The sequence below is a fragment of the Oncorhynchus clarkii genome, chromosome 2 (genome assembly GCF_045791955.1).
Source record: "Oncorhynchus clarkii lewisi isolate Uvic-CL-2024 chromosome 2, UVic_Ocla_1.0, whole genome shotgun sequence".
In the NCBI taxonomy this organism is placed as follows: Eukaryota; Metazoa; Chordata; class Actinopteri; order Salmoniformes; family Salmonidae; genus Oncorhynchus; species Oncorhynchus clarkii.
In genome coordinates, this window is record NC_092148.1 from 82,019,340 (window position 1) to 82,036,403 (window position 17,064).

Here is a 17,064-nt window from a genome sequence, read left to right on the forward strand (position 1 = left end):
AGGACATTTCTTTTTTTGCTGAGTTTAGCAAAGCTATGGTCTGTTAAACATTTTTTTTCACTATGTAGAAATATGCTTATTCTTCAGATAACAACCCGTTCCCATTTTTACATGCTATGATCTATTCTAAATCTTAAAAAAGGAATAGAATTCACAGTGGGAACCATTTTACATTTTAGATCATAAAACCAATAAATCAGAAGCACAAATGTTATATTTTTAGCATTTGAAAACATAAATCTTGCATGGTTATGACCAGTACCTGCTGGACATATTGTTTTCGGGGAGCAGAGGTATTTCCAGAACCTTTGTACTGCTTATTACACTTTCCTGGCAAGCAGTAGCCACCGTTTTCCCTGTTACTCTGTGCACCTGGTAGAAGGCATGCGGTCTCAAGTAGCGATCGTCTGCCGTTCCAATGAAAATCTGCAGGTTGACTGGCTTCTCGTTGTATCCAATGAGCTGAAAATGAAACCAATCCATAGAGATTTTAATAAGCATACTATTGAAGCATACTAGAGCATTTGATTTACAAAGCTATAAATACACTGTTTCACTTCTTCTTATGAACACTATTTTTCTGAGCTGTTTTATAATTATAACTGATTATAATGTGATTATAATGACAACATGAACTGAATAATGTAAATATATAAATATATTTCACTACATATGCATAACTGTGTTCATCATGTTTGGGTCTATTTATAAACAGTATGCCAAAACAATACCAAAGCTCTGTACAGATAGCATTACACTCAGAGAACGTCTAAAATGTGACCTGAAGGATGAGCACTATTTAGTTTACTTATGGAGGGTTTGTAGTGCGCTTTCCCTACAGGAGTCCTGTAAGGAATATCCAGAATTGCCCGCAATGACATGTCCAAATTGAAACCAATTGAGGTCACCACAAATTTGTTGTGCCATAAAGGAGCATGAGATTGAGGAATGTTGAACCCGCCTATGTGATGTAATGTACGGGGAAACACTGTTAGTGGCATTACAGAGGACTAGAGAGTGAAGCTGTGTGGCTTTAACACCAGAGTAATTAAGCCCCCCTCCCCAAAATAAACCAGCTGGTGTACATTACATGAAGGCCTTGGTAAAGCTTTGTTTATCTCAGCTTTCATCTGTTCCAGAATGGCTGCACCCTGATCCAGAGTAGTAGTCCAGTCCCACTGCAGCCCACTGGCAAAAAGTGCTCTGCTAGACGTTAGGTGATACAGTTCCACTGCAGCCCACTGGCAAAAAGTGCTCTGCTAGACGTTAGGTGATACAGTTCCACTGCAGCCCACTGGCAAAAAGTGCTCTGCTAGACGTTAGGTGATACAGTCCCACTGCAGCCCACTGGCAAAAAGTGCTCTGCTAGACGTTAGGTGATACAGTCCCATTGCAGCCCACTGGCAAAAAGTGCTCTGCTAGACGTTAGGTGATACAGTCCCATTGCAGCCCACTGGCAAAAGGCTGTCTGTCTGAGGGTTACCATGTATCAATCATTTACATAATGCAATGTCAATAAACTGAGAGGGGGGCGAGACAGAGAGAGACAGAGAGAGAGGGTGGAGAGAGAGACAGAGAGACAGACAGAGAGAGATGGGGGCGAGAGATATAGTGGGGAGGGAGAGAGAGGGAAGAAAGAGAAACAAAGAGAGAGAGAGACAGAGAGAGAGGGGGAGAGAGAGAGATAGAGAGAGAGAGAGAGAGAGAGAGAGAGAGACAAAGAGAGACAAAGAGATACAGAGATATACAGAGAGAGACAGAGAGAGGGGGGAGAGATATAGGGGGAGAGGGAGAGGGGGGAGAGACAAAGAGAGAGACAGAGAGATATAGGGGGAGAGGGAGAGACAAAGAGAGAGAGCGACTGAGAGACAGAGAGGGGGGAGAGAGAGATAGAGGTAGAGAGAGGGAGACAGAGAGAGACAGAGAGAGAGGGGGATATAGGGGGGAGAGGGAGAGAGAGGCGGGAGAGAGAGACAAATAGAGAGAGACAGAGACAGAGAGAGGGAGAGAGAGATAGTGTGAGCGAGAGTGAGACAGAGAGAGAGAGAGTCTAATCCATTTTTATTGTTTATTTCACTTTTGTATATTATCTACTTCACTTGCTTTGGCAATGTTAACATATGTTTCCCATACCAATAAAGCCCCTTGAATTGAATTGAGAGAGACAGAGAGAGAGAAAGGGGGGAGAGAAAGAGAGAGGGGGAGAGAGAGAGAGAGAGAAAGGGCGGAGGGGGGAGCTCTGTATATTTTTGCTGTTGGGGACTTGGCTATCATACAGTATGAGATTAGTGCTTTTGTGGTTGGTAGAATTTGAATACGCTACCCTCATATTTACTGAACCTAATATACTGTATATCAACAAGCTTCACAAACCTCTGATAAACCTTATTGTTATATAAATGTCTGATTCAAGCAACAGCAGTGAGTAATTGCACAAAACGCCAACTCAATTTATCATACATAGTCAATTATGAGCACTCTTTTTCTGAGCTGTTTTCTAAGAAGACCTGATTATAATGTGATTATAATGACAACATGAACTGAATAATGTACATTTCACTACATATGCATAACTGTGTTCATCATGTTTGGGTCTATTTATAAACAGTATGCCAAAACAATACCAAAGCTCTGTACAGATAGCATTACACTCAGAGAACGTCTAAAATGTGACCTGAAGGATGAGCACTATTTAGTTTACTTATGGAGGGTTTGTAGTGCGCTTTCCCTACAGGAGTCCTGTAAGGAATATCCAGAATTGCCCGCAATGAAATGTCCAAATTGAAACCAATTGAGGTCACCACAAATTTGTTGTGCCATAAAGGAGCATGAGATTGAGGAATGTTGAACCCGCCTATGTGATGTAATGTACGGGGAAACACTGTTATTAGTGGCATTACAGAGGACTAGAGAGTGAAGCTGTGTGGCTTTAGCATCAGAGTCAATTCAATGTAACACTTCCTTTGATATCTCAGGATATAACACGTTGATTGACACTTCAAGGCTACAACTGAACTGCAAACAGCAGCTAATCAAAACACAATTTATGTGAACCAGGCATAACGTTTTAACCATTTTCTGTTTTGCTTTGATCTCTTAGAGACCCTCAAAGTTTGCATTGTATCAATAGCACAACCATATTGATATTCTAGGTGAGAGCCTGACACTGACCCTGATACATTTGTCATGTTGACTTGGATTTACATAGAAGGTGTCTAAATACTTTAGCTGTGTTAGATTGAGCTTGCCAAGTTAAAATACTAATTGAATCCAGGTCTGGTGTCATGATTTTGTGTAAGTCTTGCTTTTTACCTTGACTAAAGGGTGTCCACCTGAGGCAGCCTTGATGGCCCCCCGACTGCCCTCTGTCTCATAGTGGGCCCTGTGGTGGCCCCGCGGCTGCACATCTACCTTCAGCTCACACTGGCCAAACTGGCTGGGCAGGGGCCAGTCCAGAGGGGGCAGGGACGAGGTTCTGGGTGGGGGAGGCAACACAGGGCTGTATTAATTAGGCAGCAAATGGAAGAAAACAGACTGAAACAGGGAGGGAACTACCTGAACTTGTCCAATAAGCAATGCTCATTTTAAATGTAGTTTGTTTTGTTACGTTTTGGTAAATTTTGCCACAGTGTGTGCACTAATGAATATGACCCAGCAGTTCTTTCTCATAAACATAGTCATTCAGATTTGGTGTTAAAAATACCATGGGGGTCTGTGTTTGTTCTTCACCTTTAGTTAAGCTGTGCTGACCCTTTGCCTTGCTAGGGTTCTATGGTAGTACAATGTCTGCACCATGCTGAGTGATCGGGGAAATGAGAGCACGTTTTCAACCAGTGGTTGGCATTATGAAGCACACATGTGAGTATTGATGCCAATGTGATTATGAATAACAAACCTGAAAAGGGGTGTGTTGCCAAGTTTGGGTTTGCTCCAGGTGAAGTGTGAAGGAACCGAGAGAAAAAGTTCTTCAAAAAGACCATCCTGTTTTAGAGTAGACCCAGACTCCTCTGCAGGTGAATCCAGGTTAGGCAAAGCCGCTCTGTGGTCTTCCAGCCTCTGCCCGGAATCTCCCTGTGCTTGCAATAGACCCATGTGATGAGAGGTCCTCCTGGTCTTGGACGGAACGTCTACCTCAGGGAAGCTGTACAGGAGGGCCCCCATGGCACCAGGGCTTCCAACCACCCAGGTATCCTCTGTCACACTGCCCCTGGGAGAGTGGCCCGGTGTGGGGCTGGGGGAGTGGTGTGGCGAGGGGGAGGGGGAGGCTAAGTGGACGTCGGCACTGGAGTGCCTTCTTTTCCCACAAGGGGATGTGGGTCTTGAGCCAGACCTGGAGGTGGGACGCAGGTTCAGCCAGTTCTCATCTGTGACGCTGTTGCACGGGGAGTGACAGGGGGACTGGCGGGGCGATTGGCGAGGGGACTGGTGGGGGGACCCGCGAGGGGACTGTCGGGGCGAGAGTGAGTAGGTGTTCATGAAGTACTGCTGCTGCCACAGCTCTACCCCAAATCCCCCTGCGGCCTGGCCCTGTGGCGAGCAGACAGGGGAGGCCAGGGGAGAAGCCAGCGGGGAGCCCAGGGTGAAGCGGGCGGCCGCCTCGTTTAGCTCAGCCTCCACGTCGTCATACACATGGGAGAAGGACTCGCAGGAAGACATGTCAGACAGCCAGCTCCTGGAGGACAGGCTGCTGCAGGGGCTGGGGTTCAGGGAGGATGAGTCCCTGTAACAGGGGTCCAGGGACAGGTAGAGGTGGTCCGTGGACAAGGAACGCTCGTGGCTGCACTCCCCCCCGCCATCTGCCCCGCTGATGAGCACGGCATCCTGGCTGGAGACCAGCTCTTGGTGACTAATGGATGTGATTTGGATGCTTGGGCAGTCAAATGCCTTGGGGATGTGTCCAGTGGCACTGTATGTGGAACCGTGATCTTCATAGCTGGAGCTAGGGTGGTAGTTACCATGGGCCTGCAGAGGAGCCTGGTTAGAGACAGCTTGATGGCGCTGGTGACTCTGTTGTACGTCCTGGGCCTGGCCAATAGGCTGGGTGGTGTAGTATTGCGTGCTGTCATCAGGGTCTGGACCAGCTGGGTATAGAAAGAAAGTAGGCCAATTGAGAGGGTTGTTCATTTGCAATGAAAAGTGTCTACTCTTTAGAGCGTAGCAGATAAAAACAGTGCCACTGCGCCCTGTATTAATCCGGAGTCCAGACAAAAGAACAGACAAACAAATTATAATTCTCTGATCTATTACTCTCTATTTGCATCTATCCGACAACAGCCTAGACTAGCCATCTATAGGTTAACCCACTGGGAAAGGTTTGTCATAAATGCCATTGCAGTCTCTACAAAATGTGGGGAAGACTAGAGACTGACCTGTTTAGCGGGGCCACTGTGGAATGGCGATATATAGATTAACAGCAGCACTCGCCAGGCTAGTTCGCATAACTGTATGTGCTCACAGCTGTCAACAGAGCAGAAGCAGCAGCATTAGAATTGGCCTACTACTAATAAACAGTTTCACACAGGACACACGCCCACGCACACTGTTTATCTCTGGCCTGGTCTGGTCTGCATGCAAAATGCAAAGAGGGTGAAAGGTCAAATGGCTGATTGTGCCTTGATATGGAGCACATAAAATAATTGCCTTTGGCTTTGACTTATTTGCAAATGCAATGAATGTAATGAATATAAATATTATCTGATGCAACATGGGCTCAGCAACCCCTCTGGCTGAGTGGTAGAGTGTGGCGCCTGAATGAGCTGCGGGTGCCATTTACAACCCTTAGAAATAAGGAAGGAAACAGACAAGAGAAGGGCTTATGGCAAGAAGGGAGTGGGCGGCTGTTATTATGATTTATACTCTTATATTACAGTAGACATGACCTTTCACTTTTCATACCCCAATGTCGCTGGCATTTGACCCCTTATGAGTCCCTTTCTACTGAAAACTGCTGCTGAAATCTTTATCTAAAATGGCAAAATGGGCAGTTGTCAGTAAAATAGTATTTTATCCTACAAAGTACATAGTTATACACTGAGTATAACAACCTTAAGAACACCTTCGTAATATTGAGTTGCACACATACACAATCCATGTCTCAATTGTCTCTAGGCTTAAAAATCCTTCTTTACCTTTCTCCTCCCCTTCATCTACACTGATTGAAGTGGATTTAAAGTTGTACTATGTAGAACTCGCTACACCATTTCCTGGTTGCTATAACTCTAGTTCGCCTATTGTAACAAAATAAGCTGGTATAGTGTAAAGAATTATTGTACCATCTAAACCTCTGTGAAATATATTTTCGATAATCAAAAATATTGTATTTTCAGCTGGTGACAAAACCAAAAATAAAAGAGCAAAAACACCACTTAAGAACAGGAATCATAGAAATAGCGCACATAGAACAGATCTACAACTTCTTAAGACTTACTTTCAAGTAGAATGATAGATCTATAACTCACATTTCTGTGAATTTGGTCAGGTTGCCCAAAAAGTTACATATTGCCATTTTAACAAGTGACATCCATAAGGGATCATAGCTTTCACCTGGATTCACCTGGTCAGTCTATGTCATGGAAAGAGCAGGTGTTCATAATGTGTTGTGCACTCAGCGTATATTGAGCCACTGGGATTTTGCATGTCAGTGCTGTCCAAATTTAAACTGGACCAGGATCTGATTAGATATAATCCAATGTATCAGTGCAATTTATAACTGTGTAATAAACTCAGTGGTGGAAAATTGCCCAATTGTCATACTTGAGTATAAATAAAGATACCGTAATAGAAAATGACTCAAGTAAAAGTGAAAGTCTCCCAGTAAAATACTACTTGAGTAAAAATCAAAAAAGATTTGGTTTTAAATATAATAAAGTATGTAATTCCATATATTAAAGCAAACCAGATGGCAAAATTGTCTTGTTTTATTTTTACAGATAGCCAGGGGCACGCTCCAACACTCAGACATCATTTACAATAAAGCATTTGTGTTTAGTGAGGTAGGCCAGAACAGAGGCAGTAGAGATGACAATGGGATGTTCTCTTGATAAGTGCATGAATTGGACCATTTTCCTGTACTGCTAATGAGTACTTTTGGGTGTCGGGGGAAAATGTTTGGAGTAAAAATTATACTGACCTAAAATATAAACGCAACATGTAAAGTGTTGGTTCCATGTTTCATGAGCTGAAATAAAACATCCCAGAAATTTGCCACATGCACAAAAAGCTTATTTATCTCAAATTGTGTGCACAAATTTGCTTCCATCCCTGAAAGTGAGCAGTACGTCCAACCGGCCTCACAACCACAGACCACGTGTAACCATGCTTGCCCAGAATCTCCACATCCAGCTTCACCTGCAGGATTGTCTGAGACCAGCCATCCGGACAGCTGATGAAACTGTGGGTTTGCACAATCAAATAATTTCTGCACAAACTGTCAGAAAACATCTCAGGGAAGCTTATCTGCGTGCTCGTCGTCCTCTCCAGGGTCTTGACCTGACTGCAGTTTGTCGTATTAACCGACATCAGTGGGCAAATGCTCACCTTCGATGGCCACTGGCACGCTGGAGAAGTGTGCTCTTCACAGATAAATCCCGATTTCAACTGTACCGGGCAGGTGGCAGACAGTGTGTATGGCAACGTGTTGGTGAGCAGTTTGCTGATGTCAACGTTGTGAACAGAGTGCCCCATGGTGGAGGTGGGGTTATGGTATGGGCAGGGATAAGCTACAGACAACAAACACAATTGCATTTTATTGATGCCAATTTGAAAGCACAGAGATACCGTTACGAGATCCTGAGGCCCATTATCGTGCCATTGACCCGCTATCACCTCATGTTTCAGCATGACAACATACAGCCAGCCCCATGTCGCAAGGATCTGTACACAATTCCTGGAAGCTGAAAATGTCCCAGTTCTTCCATGGCTTGCATATTCACCAGACATGTCACCCATTGGGCATGTTTGGGATACTCTGGATCGACATGTACTACAGCGTGTTTCAGTTCCCGCCAAATCCAGCAACTTCGCACAGCCTTTGAAGAGGAGTGGGGCAATAATCAACAGCCTGGTCAGCTCTATGCGAAGGAGATGTGTCGCGCTGCATGAGGCAAATGGTGGTCACACCAGATACTGGCTGGTTTTCTGATCCACACCCCTACCTCTTTTTTTAAGGTACAGTGCCGTGAAATCAATCCCTTCCCTAAAATGTTGCATATTTTTTATACTGAATGTTATCAGATCTTCAACCAAAACTTAATATTAGATAAAGGGAACCTGAGTTTACAAATAAATAATAAAAAGTGAAAATAAAAAAAATGATACTTACTCTATTTAATTAACAAAGTTACGCAACACCCAATTCCCCTGTGTGAAGAAGCAATTGCCTCCTTACACTCAATACATTGCAAATGCTTCCTGTAGTCGTTGATCAGTCTCACATCGCTGTGGAGGAATTTTGGCCCACTCTTGCATGCAGAACTGCTTTAACTCAGAGGTTTTCAAGAATGAACTGCTCATTTCAAGTTCTGCCACAACATCTCAATTGGGATTAGGTCTGGACTTTGACTAGGCCCTTCCAAACTTCAAATGTGTTGCTTTTTTGACATTTTCATGTAGACTTGATCGTGTGTTTTGGATCATTGTCTTGCTGCATGACCCAGCTGCATTTCAGCTTCAGCGCACAGATGGAAAATTCATGGTTCCTTCTATTAAGGGAAGTAATCCAGGTCCTGAGGAAAATAAGAAAATCATCCCCAAACCATCACACTACCACCACCATGCTTGACTGTTGGTATAAGGTTCTTACTGTGGAATACAGAGTTTGGTTTTCGCCAGGCATAATGGGACCCATGTTGTCCAAAAAGTTATACTTTTGACTCATCTGTCCATAGGACATTCCTCCAAGAGTCTTGATGATCATCCAGGTGATTTTTGGCAAACTTGAGTCAACTTTTTGGACGAGATGAGTCCCATTGGGACGGCAGGAAGCCTAGTGGTTGGAGTGTTGGGCCAGTAACCGAAAGGTTGCTGGATCGAATCCCTGAGCTGACAAGGTAAAAATCTGTCATTGTGCCCCTGAACAAGGCAGTTAACCCACTGATCCCTGGTAGGCTGTCATTGTAAATAAGAATTTGTTCTTAACTGACTTGCCTAGTTAAATAAATTGTCTGGTACAGATACCCCAAAAAACTACTTAAGTAGTACTGTCAAGTATTTTCCCTTAAGTACTTTACACCAGTGAATAAACTCTACATCATTCAGAATGGCTGGTGTATTATGCAGTGTGATCGTAAAACACTGGTCTAGTATTTTACATGTGTGTTATACGTTTTAGAACTTTCAAAATATTAATGTTGCCTAAGTCAGCTACACATTTAAAGATATAACAAGCAAATGCTTATTCAACTGAATCTGACAGTCTAGGTTTATTAGGCTACAATGGGGATAATTAACTAGATTCAGCAGCGGGACAATTTTTTTCTTGAGCGGGTGGTTTAGGGGGCCAGAACATAATTGCAAATCATTTGTAGACCAGATATATTTGATTAAAACACAATTTCAAACCTTGTTTACATTTGTGTACAATCACATATCTCTTTATTATGCATACTTTGGAACAGATTTCAAACATTTAAATCACTTGGGAGATGATTTGCTGGTGTTTTTACAGTATTTTATGTTCAACAAATAAAAATAAAAACATTTGGGGTTTTTTGTTCCAGAAAATTTTGGGGCCAAATAAAATCACCCGCGAGCCAAATTCGGTCCGTGGGCCGCCAGTTGGTGAACCCTGCCCTACAAGACAGTAGCGACACATATAGGTCAATGACTGCAGCCTACATTCGTAGTTCTTCTACTTTAGCTCCAGGACCAGGTAGCCAAGGCAAATTGGCATCGAATGGTTAACTTTATAACATTCTATTACGGCTTTGGCGAATACATTGTTGCATCAAAAAAAGAAGAGAACTCACCTACGGGGCCTAGCTGTTGTTGCGCCTCCTCCCCGAAAATAAGTCTGAAGTCCAGCTCCTCATTGCCGCTAAAATTTACAGTACTCATTCGGTCTGACGAGTCGTTTTTTTTTTTGCCGTTGTTTCAGAACTGCATTCAAGATTAACGACGTAAGGAGGAAATACTTTTTGTTTTTACTATTAACAGCAAGAAGCCTATCCGAAGTTGTAAATAGTTAAAACGAATCCAAAATGCGTGTTCCCTCCAGACGACATTTATAACGACGTTATAATCTCTCGATACTTTACCAGTTCAGTTATGCAAATAAAAAAGACGCATAGACAATAGTTTGTCTGTAGTTATTCTCGATTACCCTTGAAGAAGCAGTCAGTCTACTCACTAAACTTCCATATTACAAACAAAGCATTGACAGACAGCTCCGTTCATGACGTCAGCTAAATCCACCACAGGCATCAGCCTGCGTACAAGTACAGTAGCTGGTGAGAGATTATTAGAGTATCAAATCACCTGACACGGCAGTGTCTCTGGATACGAATAAAGATAATTAGAATCAAACTGTTTAATTAAAAACAATTGATTCAATAGCAGCCAACTGTCAATGTATACAATCAACAAAAACGTTTATTGTTTAACGTGAAAGAGCAACAACCAATTAATTTGGGATGAAAACATAAAAAGCAAGTTTTCCTAATTTTGTAAGGTCCCATGTGAGACAATGGTGCAATAAATACTGCCTGAGAAAATTAACTCTCTTTATACAGCTCCTGTGCCGCCCTCCTCTGGCAGATTTCACTACACTGTACATACACTCCTGTCAAGAATTATAAAATAAAAACTTGCTTCTGGTCAATATGAGTAGTGCAGAAAGTTGATAAGTGGTTTTCTATTGTGACTTTACAGAAGAAACCTTTGAATATTGCAAGAGTAAGCAGAATGCATGATTTCAAGTAGCCTGACAAACTGTCTTGTTACACATTTGGACCGGTTTCTTTGTAAACTAATCCGATTACCAGTTTGGTTTATCAAAAAATAAAATAATAATAGGGCCATTTAATAATCCCATGCAGAGCATGTTTTCTGCAAACCAACACCGAACAGGCTTGTTGTCACTAAACAAAATAATCCAGGAGAAAAAATAAATAGCATTGAACACCTCATGCTGATGTCTGTTTGACTATTTGGGGGGGGAGCTGACAGAATATCTCAGACACTGTACACTACTCGTTGCCATGTCTCAATCTCACAATAATATGACCGCTACTGTATCAATCACTCCCCATGGTAAGAGCTGACCCCTGCTGCAAAACAGTCGTCACCATTTAATATAAAAGGTACATGCTGTCTTATTGCGGTCGTAAAGCAATAATTTTACACAGTTGTTACACAGTGTAGTAGTCAGGCTGTGCATGTCTTGTGCTGTACACTATTTGGAATAGTTGGTGACCCGTTGCTCTTCTGGGTTTTCAGATGTCTTCAGGTGCTTCAGGTGTCTTTTCCTGGCTCCAAAGTATGTAGTGGTGTCCTCCTTATCTGGCGTCTCGTTGCTCTTCTCCTCCCTCTTCCTCTTGCCCACCAACCCAGAGTACTCTTCACCAGCCCGCCCCTCTGGTAGCCCCAAAACACGTAGACATACTATAGCAGAAGCCTGCTCTGCATATTTCTTTGACTTCTCCCTGCATGGTTATAAAAGAGAATGTGTTTTTATGTGTGAATACAGTGTACTTTAGCATTTGTATGAGTAAATAACACTGTTTTAAGCATTGTGTGTTATAACAGTGTTATCAAGCTTTAAATTCCCAGGGTTTAACTTGGTCATAAATATAAATAAAATTAATTAAGCCTTTTGTGAACTAACATCTGCTAAATGACTAACATTTAAAATGTCTATAACACTTTCACTATTAACTCACCACAGAGTGGATCTGTACTTTTTCCCTGTCATCGTTACCATGGATTGGAAGGCCCGGTCTTGAGAGCGCTGTACCTGAAAACATCATACACAATGCACATAGGCACACTACACATAAATGCACTCTGGTTTTGACATGTATGTTGAAAGACCATGGCTAATCTAAAGTGGTCATCTTACTGTCTCATATCGTGGTTGCTCTAAGTTCTCCTTGCGGCTCCACTCCAGCAGGAACATCTTAGGGCTGAATTCTCCAGGGTACTCCCTCCTGACACACCAACATCACACATCCATCATACTATGTACAGTCATAATAATACGTGCAATATGTAATATTCACAGTAATATATTACAGGACTTCCCACTACCTGCCTACACAACTCAACTAGTGACTTACTAGACATAAACCAATGGTCTTAAAGGTGCACTATGCAGAAATTGCTCCGACGTTTCCTGGTTGCTGAAATTCTAATAGTTCGCCTAATTTCAGATTTTGACAAAACCACCAGTTATTGTGTAGAGAATCATTGTACCATCTAAACCGCTGTGACATATCTTTTCCATAACCAAAAATATAGTAGCTGGTGTACAAAACTAACAGTACAAGATGCAAAAACTAAACTTAAGAACAGGGAGCATAGAAATAATGCACATAGAACAGATCTACAGCTTCTTAGTATTGCTTTCAATTAGAGTAACAATCTGTAAATTAAATTTCTATGCAAATTTGGTCAGGTCATCCCTTAAACATTATCCACCAGACAGAGTAGAGCTGCTGTAACCCAATGAGAGAGATGTGTAAGAGGAGTTCCAAATGGCCTTAGAACAAACCGTTCAAATTTGACATGCATTGTGGTGACATCACCATCTAGAACAGGCTGGTTGGGGTGATTGTGGTTGGTTTGGATGGCTTCCCTTCTGGCTTGTAGTTCTGCCTGGGTCTTCGTATAGTACTCCTGCAGCCCATATCCCTCACTGGAAAACACAGGTGTAGAGTTAAATACCCAAACATCAAACTTGAGTACCAATACTACAATTTTTGAGTACTTATTACCAAAAATGTTCACCAATAGAATAATATATGAAATAGAACTACATTTACTAGGAATTTAAATAGAATACTGGAATTCTGAAGTTCTCTGACATCATGATTCAAAAGACATGTACCAGATCTCTTTGTTGGTTTGGGCAGATTTGAGTTGCTTCCCCAGTGGAGACTCCACCTTATCCCTCAGCATCTGACAGAGGCAGTACTTGGTGTTGAAGGCATGGTTGTCGTAGCGGATGGCCTACAAATAAAAAAAGCACAAATGTTTCTTAATTGGCTTCTAACATGACACAATGTATTTTATGCTTGGTAAAGTTGGCATATAGCAAGTAATCTTTGATTAACGTCCCTGTAGTTTGTGATTGCGTCATTATCAGATCAAAAAACAAGCCTAGGTAACTTTCCTATGTCATACCACAATATGTCAATCTACAATATGAAAGTGATAGTTGAATTTGGCATTTTAACACAGTGGGTCTCCTGCAGAGTGAGATAAGGTGGACGAAGGGCGGTAGACTCACGTATTTGAGGTATTCCTCCATGACCTCCTCCACAGACAGCAGTCCCTGACTGCGGAACACTGAGGGGTTCCACATAGCCGCCCTGGCAACCATCACAGAGGACGCCCCGGTGGCCTTCCGGAACTCCTCGATGTCAGCGTGGGCTTTGACCCGGTCCAGAGAACCTCCGCTACACAAAATACAGTAAGTGTCGAAGGCAAGGACAGTCGGTCACATAATAATTTATTTATCTCCGTGTTCACAACACCTTTGAGAGAGACAGAGCGACTCACTTAGCGATGACAGGAATGGACACCGCCTCAGCTATTGCCTGGATGAAGTCACAGTGAACAGGGTGTCTTGGTCTTTCATCTTTTAACCTGAGGAAGTAGAGGCAGTCACAAATCAATTTGGATATGCAAAATGCCAAAAAAGAAAATGAGCCACAAAAAGATTTGGATCTCTATAAATCACTAGTTTCACACAAAATCAAGCATCTAAAATCAGATGAATGCAAAATGCAATATATATACAAAAGTATGTGGACACCCCTTCAAATGAGTGGATTTGGCTATTTCAGCCACACTCGTTGCTGACAGGTGTATGAAATCGAGCACACAACCATGCAATCTCCACAGATAATTATTGGCAGTAAAATGGCCTTACTATAGAGCTCAGTGACTTTCAACGTGGCACCGTCATAGAATGCCACCTTTCTAGCAAGTCAGTTTGTCAAATTTCTGCCCTGCTAGAGCTGCCCTGGTCAACTATAAGTTCTGTTATTGTGAAGTGAATACTTCTAGGAGCAACAACGGCTCAGCCTCAAAGTGGTAGGCTACACAAGCTCACAGAACTGGACCGTTGATTGCACTCACTACCGAGTTCCAATCTGCCTCTGGAAGCAACGTCGGCACAATTATTGTTCGCCGGGAGCATCATGGCCAAGCAGCCGCACACAAGCCTAAGATCACCATGAGCATTGCCAAGCAAAGCGTTCTCTGGAGTGATGAATCACGCTTCACCATCTAGCAGTCTGACGGACAAATCTGGGTTTGGCGGATGCTAGGAGAACGCTACCTGCCCCAATGCATAGTGCCAACTGTAAAGTTTTGTGGAGGAGGATTAATGGTCTGGGGCCCCTTTGTTTCAGTTTCCTGTTTCAGCATTACAATGCCCCCATGCACAAAGAAAGGTCCATACAGAAATGGTTTGTCGAGATCAGTGTGGAAGAACTTGACTGGCCTGCACAGAGCCCTGACCTCAACCCCATCGAACACATTTGGGATGAACACAGACTGCGAGCCTGGCCTAATCACCCAACATCAGGGCCCAACCTCACTAATGCTTGTTGCTGAATGGAAGCAATTCCCTGCAGCAACGTTCCAACATCTAATGGAAAGCCTTCCCAGAAGAGTGGATGGAGGCTGTTATAGAAGCAAAGGGGGGACCAAATCCATATTAATGCCCATGATTTTGAAATGAGATGTTCGACGAGCAGGTGTCCACAAACTTTTGATCATGTAGTATAACAAAGGGTATGATAAGAACAGGACTTTACCTGCCATGAACGGCAATAGCTGCCACACCCGTGTTCTCAATTCTCTTTACCAGACTAAGAGTATCTTCCAGCTGAACACACACATAAACACAGGGGTCAGTCAGTCTGCCTCACAAGTACAATTTTAATGGTGAATGTAATCTTTAACAAGTGAGGTCAAAAGACTAATGAATTTGGCTCAAAACACATGACACCCATCTAATTGCTGTAGAAAAGGCATTGTCCTTTTAAAACTTACTGTGGGCAATATTCTGATTTTACATGTCACTGGTTTGGACACTCCTTTCACAAGTGTTCTAAGAATCTAGAAAAAGAGAGATGACAAAAATATAGATATTATTTCTCAACAAATTCAATTAGCTTTCTGATGGGGGAGAAGATTGACAACTCACCGCTTCGATTTTGTCGGGGTCTGAGAGCAGAGCAGCTCCCATCCCACCCTACAGGAGATACAGAAAAGTGAGGGGTCAGCAGACAGATACCTTAGTGTGAACATTATATTAGGTCTGAACTGACTGACCATTCATTGACTATTTGTTGGCTGCTGACTGTGTCACTCATAGCCCACCTTAGTAGAGTATTCCTTAGGACAGCCCATGTTCACATCGATGGCAGCCACATCATTCTCCCTACACATTACAAAGAGGAATATATAAGAACAGGTGCCATGGGGCAATAAGGCTTTTCTTTTCACTTGTGAGGTAGACCATAGAACAGACTATAGTGCCTCTCAACCTAGACCTCAGTTGCTGACAAAATATGCTTACATGTTCTTCCTATATACCAGTAGAAATGGAACAGAAAGAATAGATGGACAACAGAAATACAATGTTCAAGACTCACACTAGTCGCGCCACAATCAGTGCTCTGTCTGGGTCCGCAGTTCCCTGCAGAAACAGTAAGAGGCATAGTCATGTTGGTCCCATCTTTGACATGTTGAATAAATAAGGACATGAGTCCTGTCTATGTAAAATATTGACTTCAATAGCCCCCCCCCAATTCCTCTAATGAAACATTGCAGACAGTGAAGGCTCTCGTGTATAGCCTACCATCTGGAAGACAACACGGTCTTTCTCCTTTTCGCAGGTCCTGAACATCACTCTCTCATCAGGAGCCACGAAATCCACCGTCTCCAAGACCTCTGCAAATCACAGCGTGCACACACACACACACACACACACACACACACACACACACACACACACACACACACACACACACACACACACACACCTCACAGTGACAGTTGTTACAACAACAGTAATCAAAGGACTGTAGTAGGGTAGGTGAGACAAACTTACCATTGACAACTCTCTGACACTGTGCCATTTTGATGTCAATCAACTCCTACAAAACATACAATAAAATGGATTGAACACAGTAATCAAAGACAACAGTTTCAAAAGATAGATTGACAGGCAATTGCCCCAAAGCCATAAAATGAAGCACACCTTCTCCACTGACAGACTTACCTCAGAGTACACAATATCAGCACCATAATCCAGGGACAGCAGTCTCGTTGGTAAGGTGCCAACACGCACCATAGGTGCCAGTGCATTTACATTGCGGAAACACAGTCTACCCACTGTATTGGCCGTCATTTTTTCTTTATTCGCCTGGTTCGAATGGAAACAGAAAACAGGCAAAGCGATTACAACAAGCTGTCCATGTCCTGAGTCTCTTCTTGGTGAAGAGGTTAGGTTACGTGAAGTAATCAACAACGAATGGTGGGTATAATTCTATACGAATCAGGGTAATAACAGCATTGCTTTAGCCAAAGACAGTTTTAGCTGCGTTGACAAACATGTTTGGTGTCGCTGTTCGCTTGCGTACAACCAGAGAAACGTGGCAGATATAACGTATTGCTGGTAATATTGGAGGACACACATCTGGCACTTACGATATCCTGTTTTTACTCCATAATCAAAATAACTCACCGTCATTTACAGAAAGTACATTATAGTGGTCTTCATTTGATCCCCCGGAACGCGTGTTGACTCTACTTCCTGTTTGAAATCTTGCATCATCAAACCTCGCCGATTTGGAATAGAAATTACTGCATAGAACAGACAAATTCACTACG

General features: G+C 42.8%; 2 protein-coding genes across 2 annotated transcripts in view; both read right to left on the reverse strand.

Annotated features, from left to right (window-relative positions):
- Positions 1 to 10,429, reverse strand: part of LOC139374885 (nuclear factor of activated T-cells, cytoplasmic 3-like) — a 25,102-nt gene extending 14,673 nt beyond the window's left edge. The window contains exons 1-4 of the mRNA XM_071116092.1: positions 9,966 to 10,429; positions 3,896 to 5,081; positions 3,313 to 3,475; positions 263 to 462 (exon numbers count right to left, since the gene is read on the reverse strand). Of these exons, the coding sequence (XP_070972193.1) occupies positions 263 to 462; positions 3,313 to 3,475; positions 3,896 to 5,081; positions 9,966 to 10,053 (1,637 nt within the window). The 5' untranslated portion in view covers positions 10,054 to 10,429. The remainder of the gene's footprint in view (positions 1 to 262; positions 463 to 3,312; positions 3,476 to 3,895; positions 5,082 to 9,965) is intronic.
- Positions 10,403 to 17,016, reverse strand: LOC139374889 (dihydrouridine synthase 2). Its single transcript, XM_071116105.1, has 16 exons — positions 16,919 to 17,016; positions 16,454 to 16,597; positions 16,283 to 16,328; positions 16,031 to 16,122; positions 15,825 to 15,868; positions 15,550 to 15,610; positions 15,374 to 15,421; positions 15,220 to 15,285; positions 14,982 to 15,052; positions 13,717 to 13,803; positions 13,445 to 13,613; positions 13,043 to 13,164; positions 12,707 to 12,850; positions 12,056 to 12,143; positions 11,877 to 11,950; positions 10,403 to 11,639 (listed from the first exon to the last, which is right to left on the reverse strand). Exons 1-16 carry the CDS (start codon positions 16,922 to 16,924, stop codon positions 11,390 to 11,392), a joined length of 1,512 nt encoding a protein of 503 aa, XP_070972206.1. The 5' UTR covers positions 16,925 to 17,016; the 3' UTR covers positions 10,403 to 11,389.
- Positions 17,017 to 17,064: the final 48 nt, after the last annotated feature.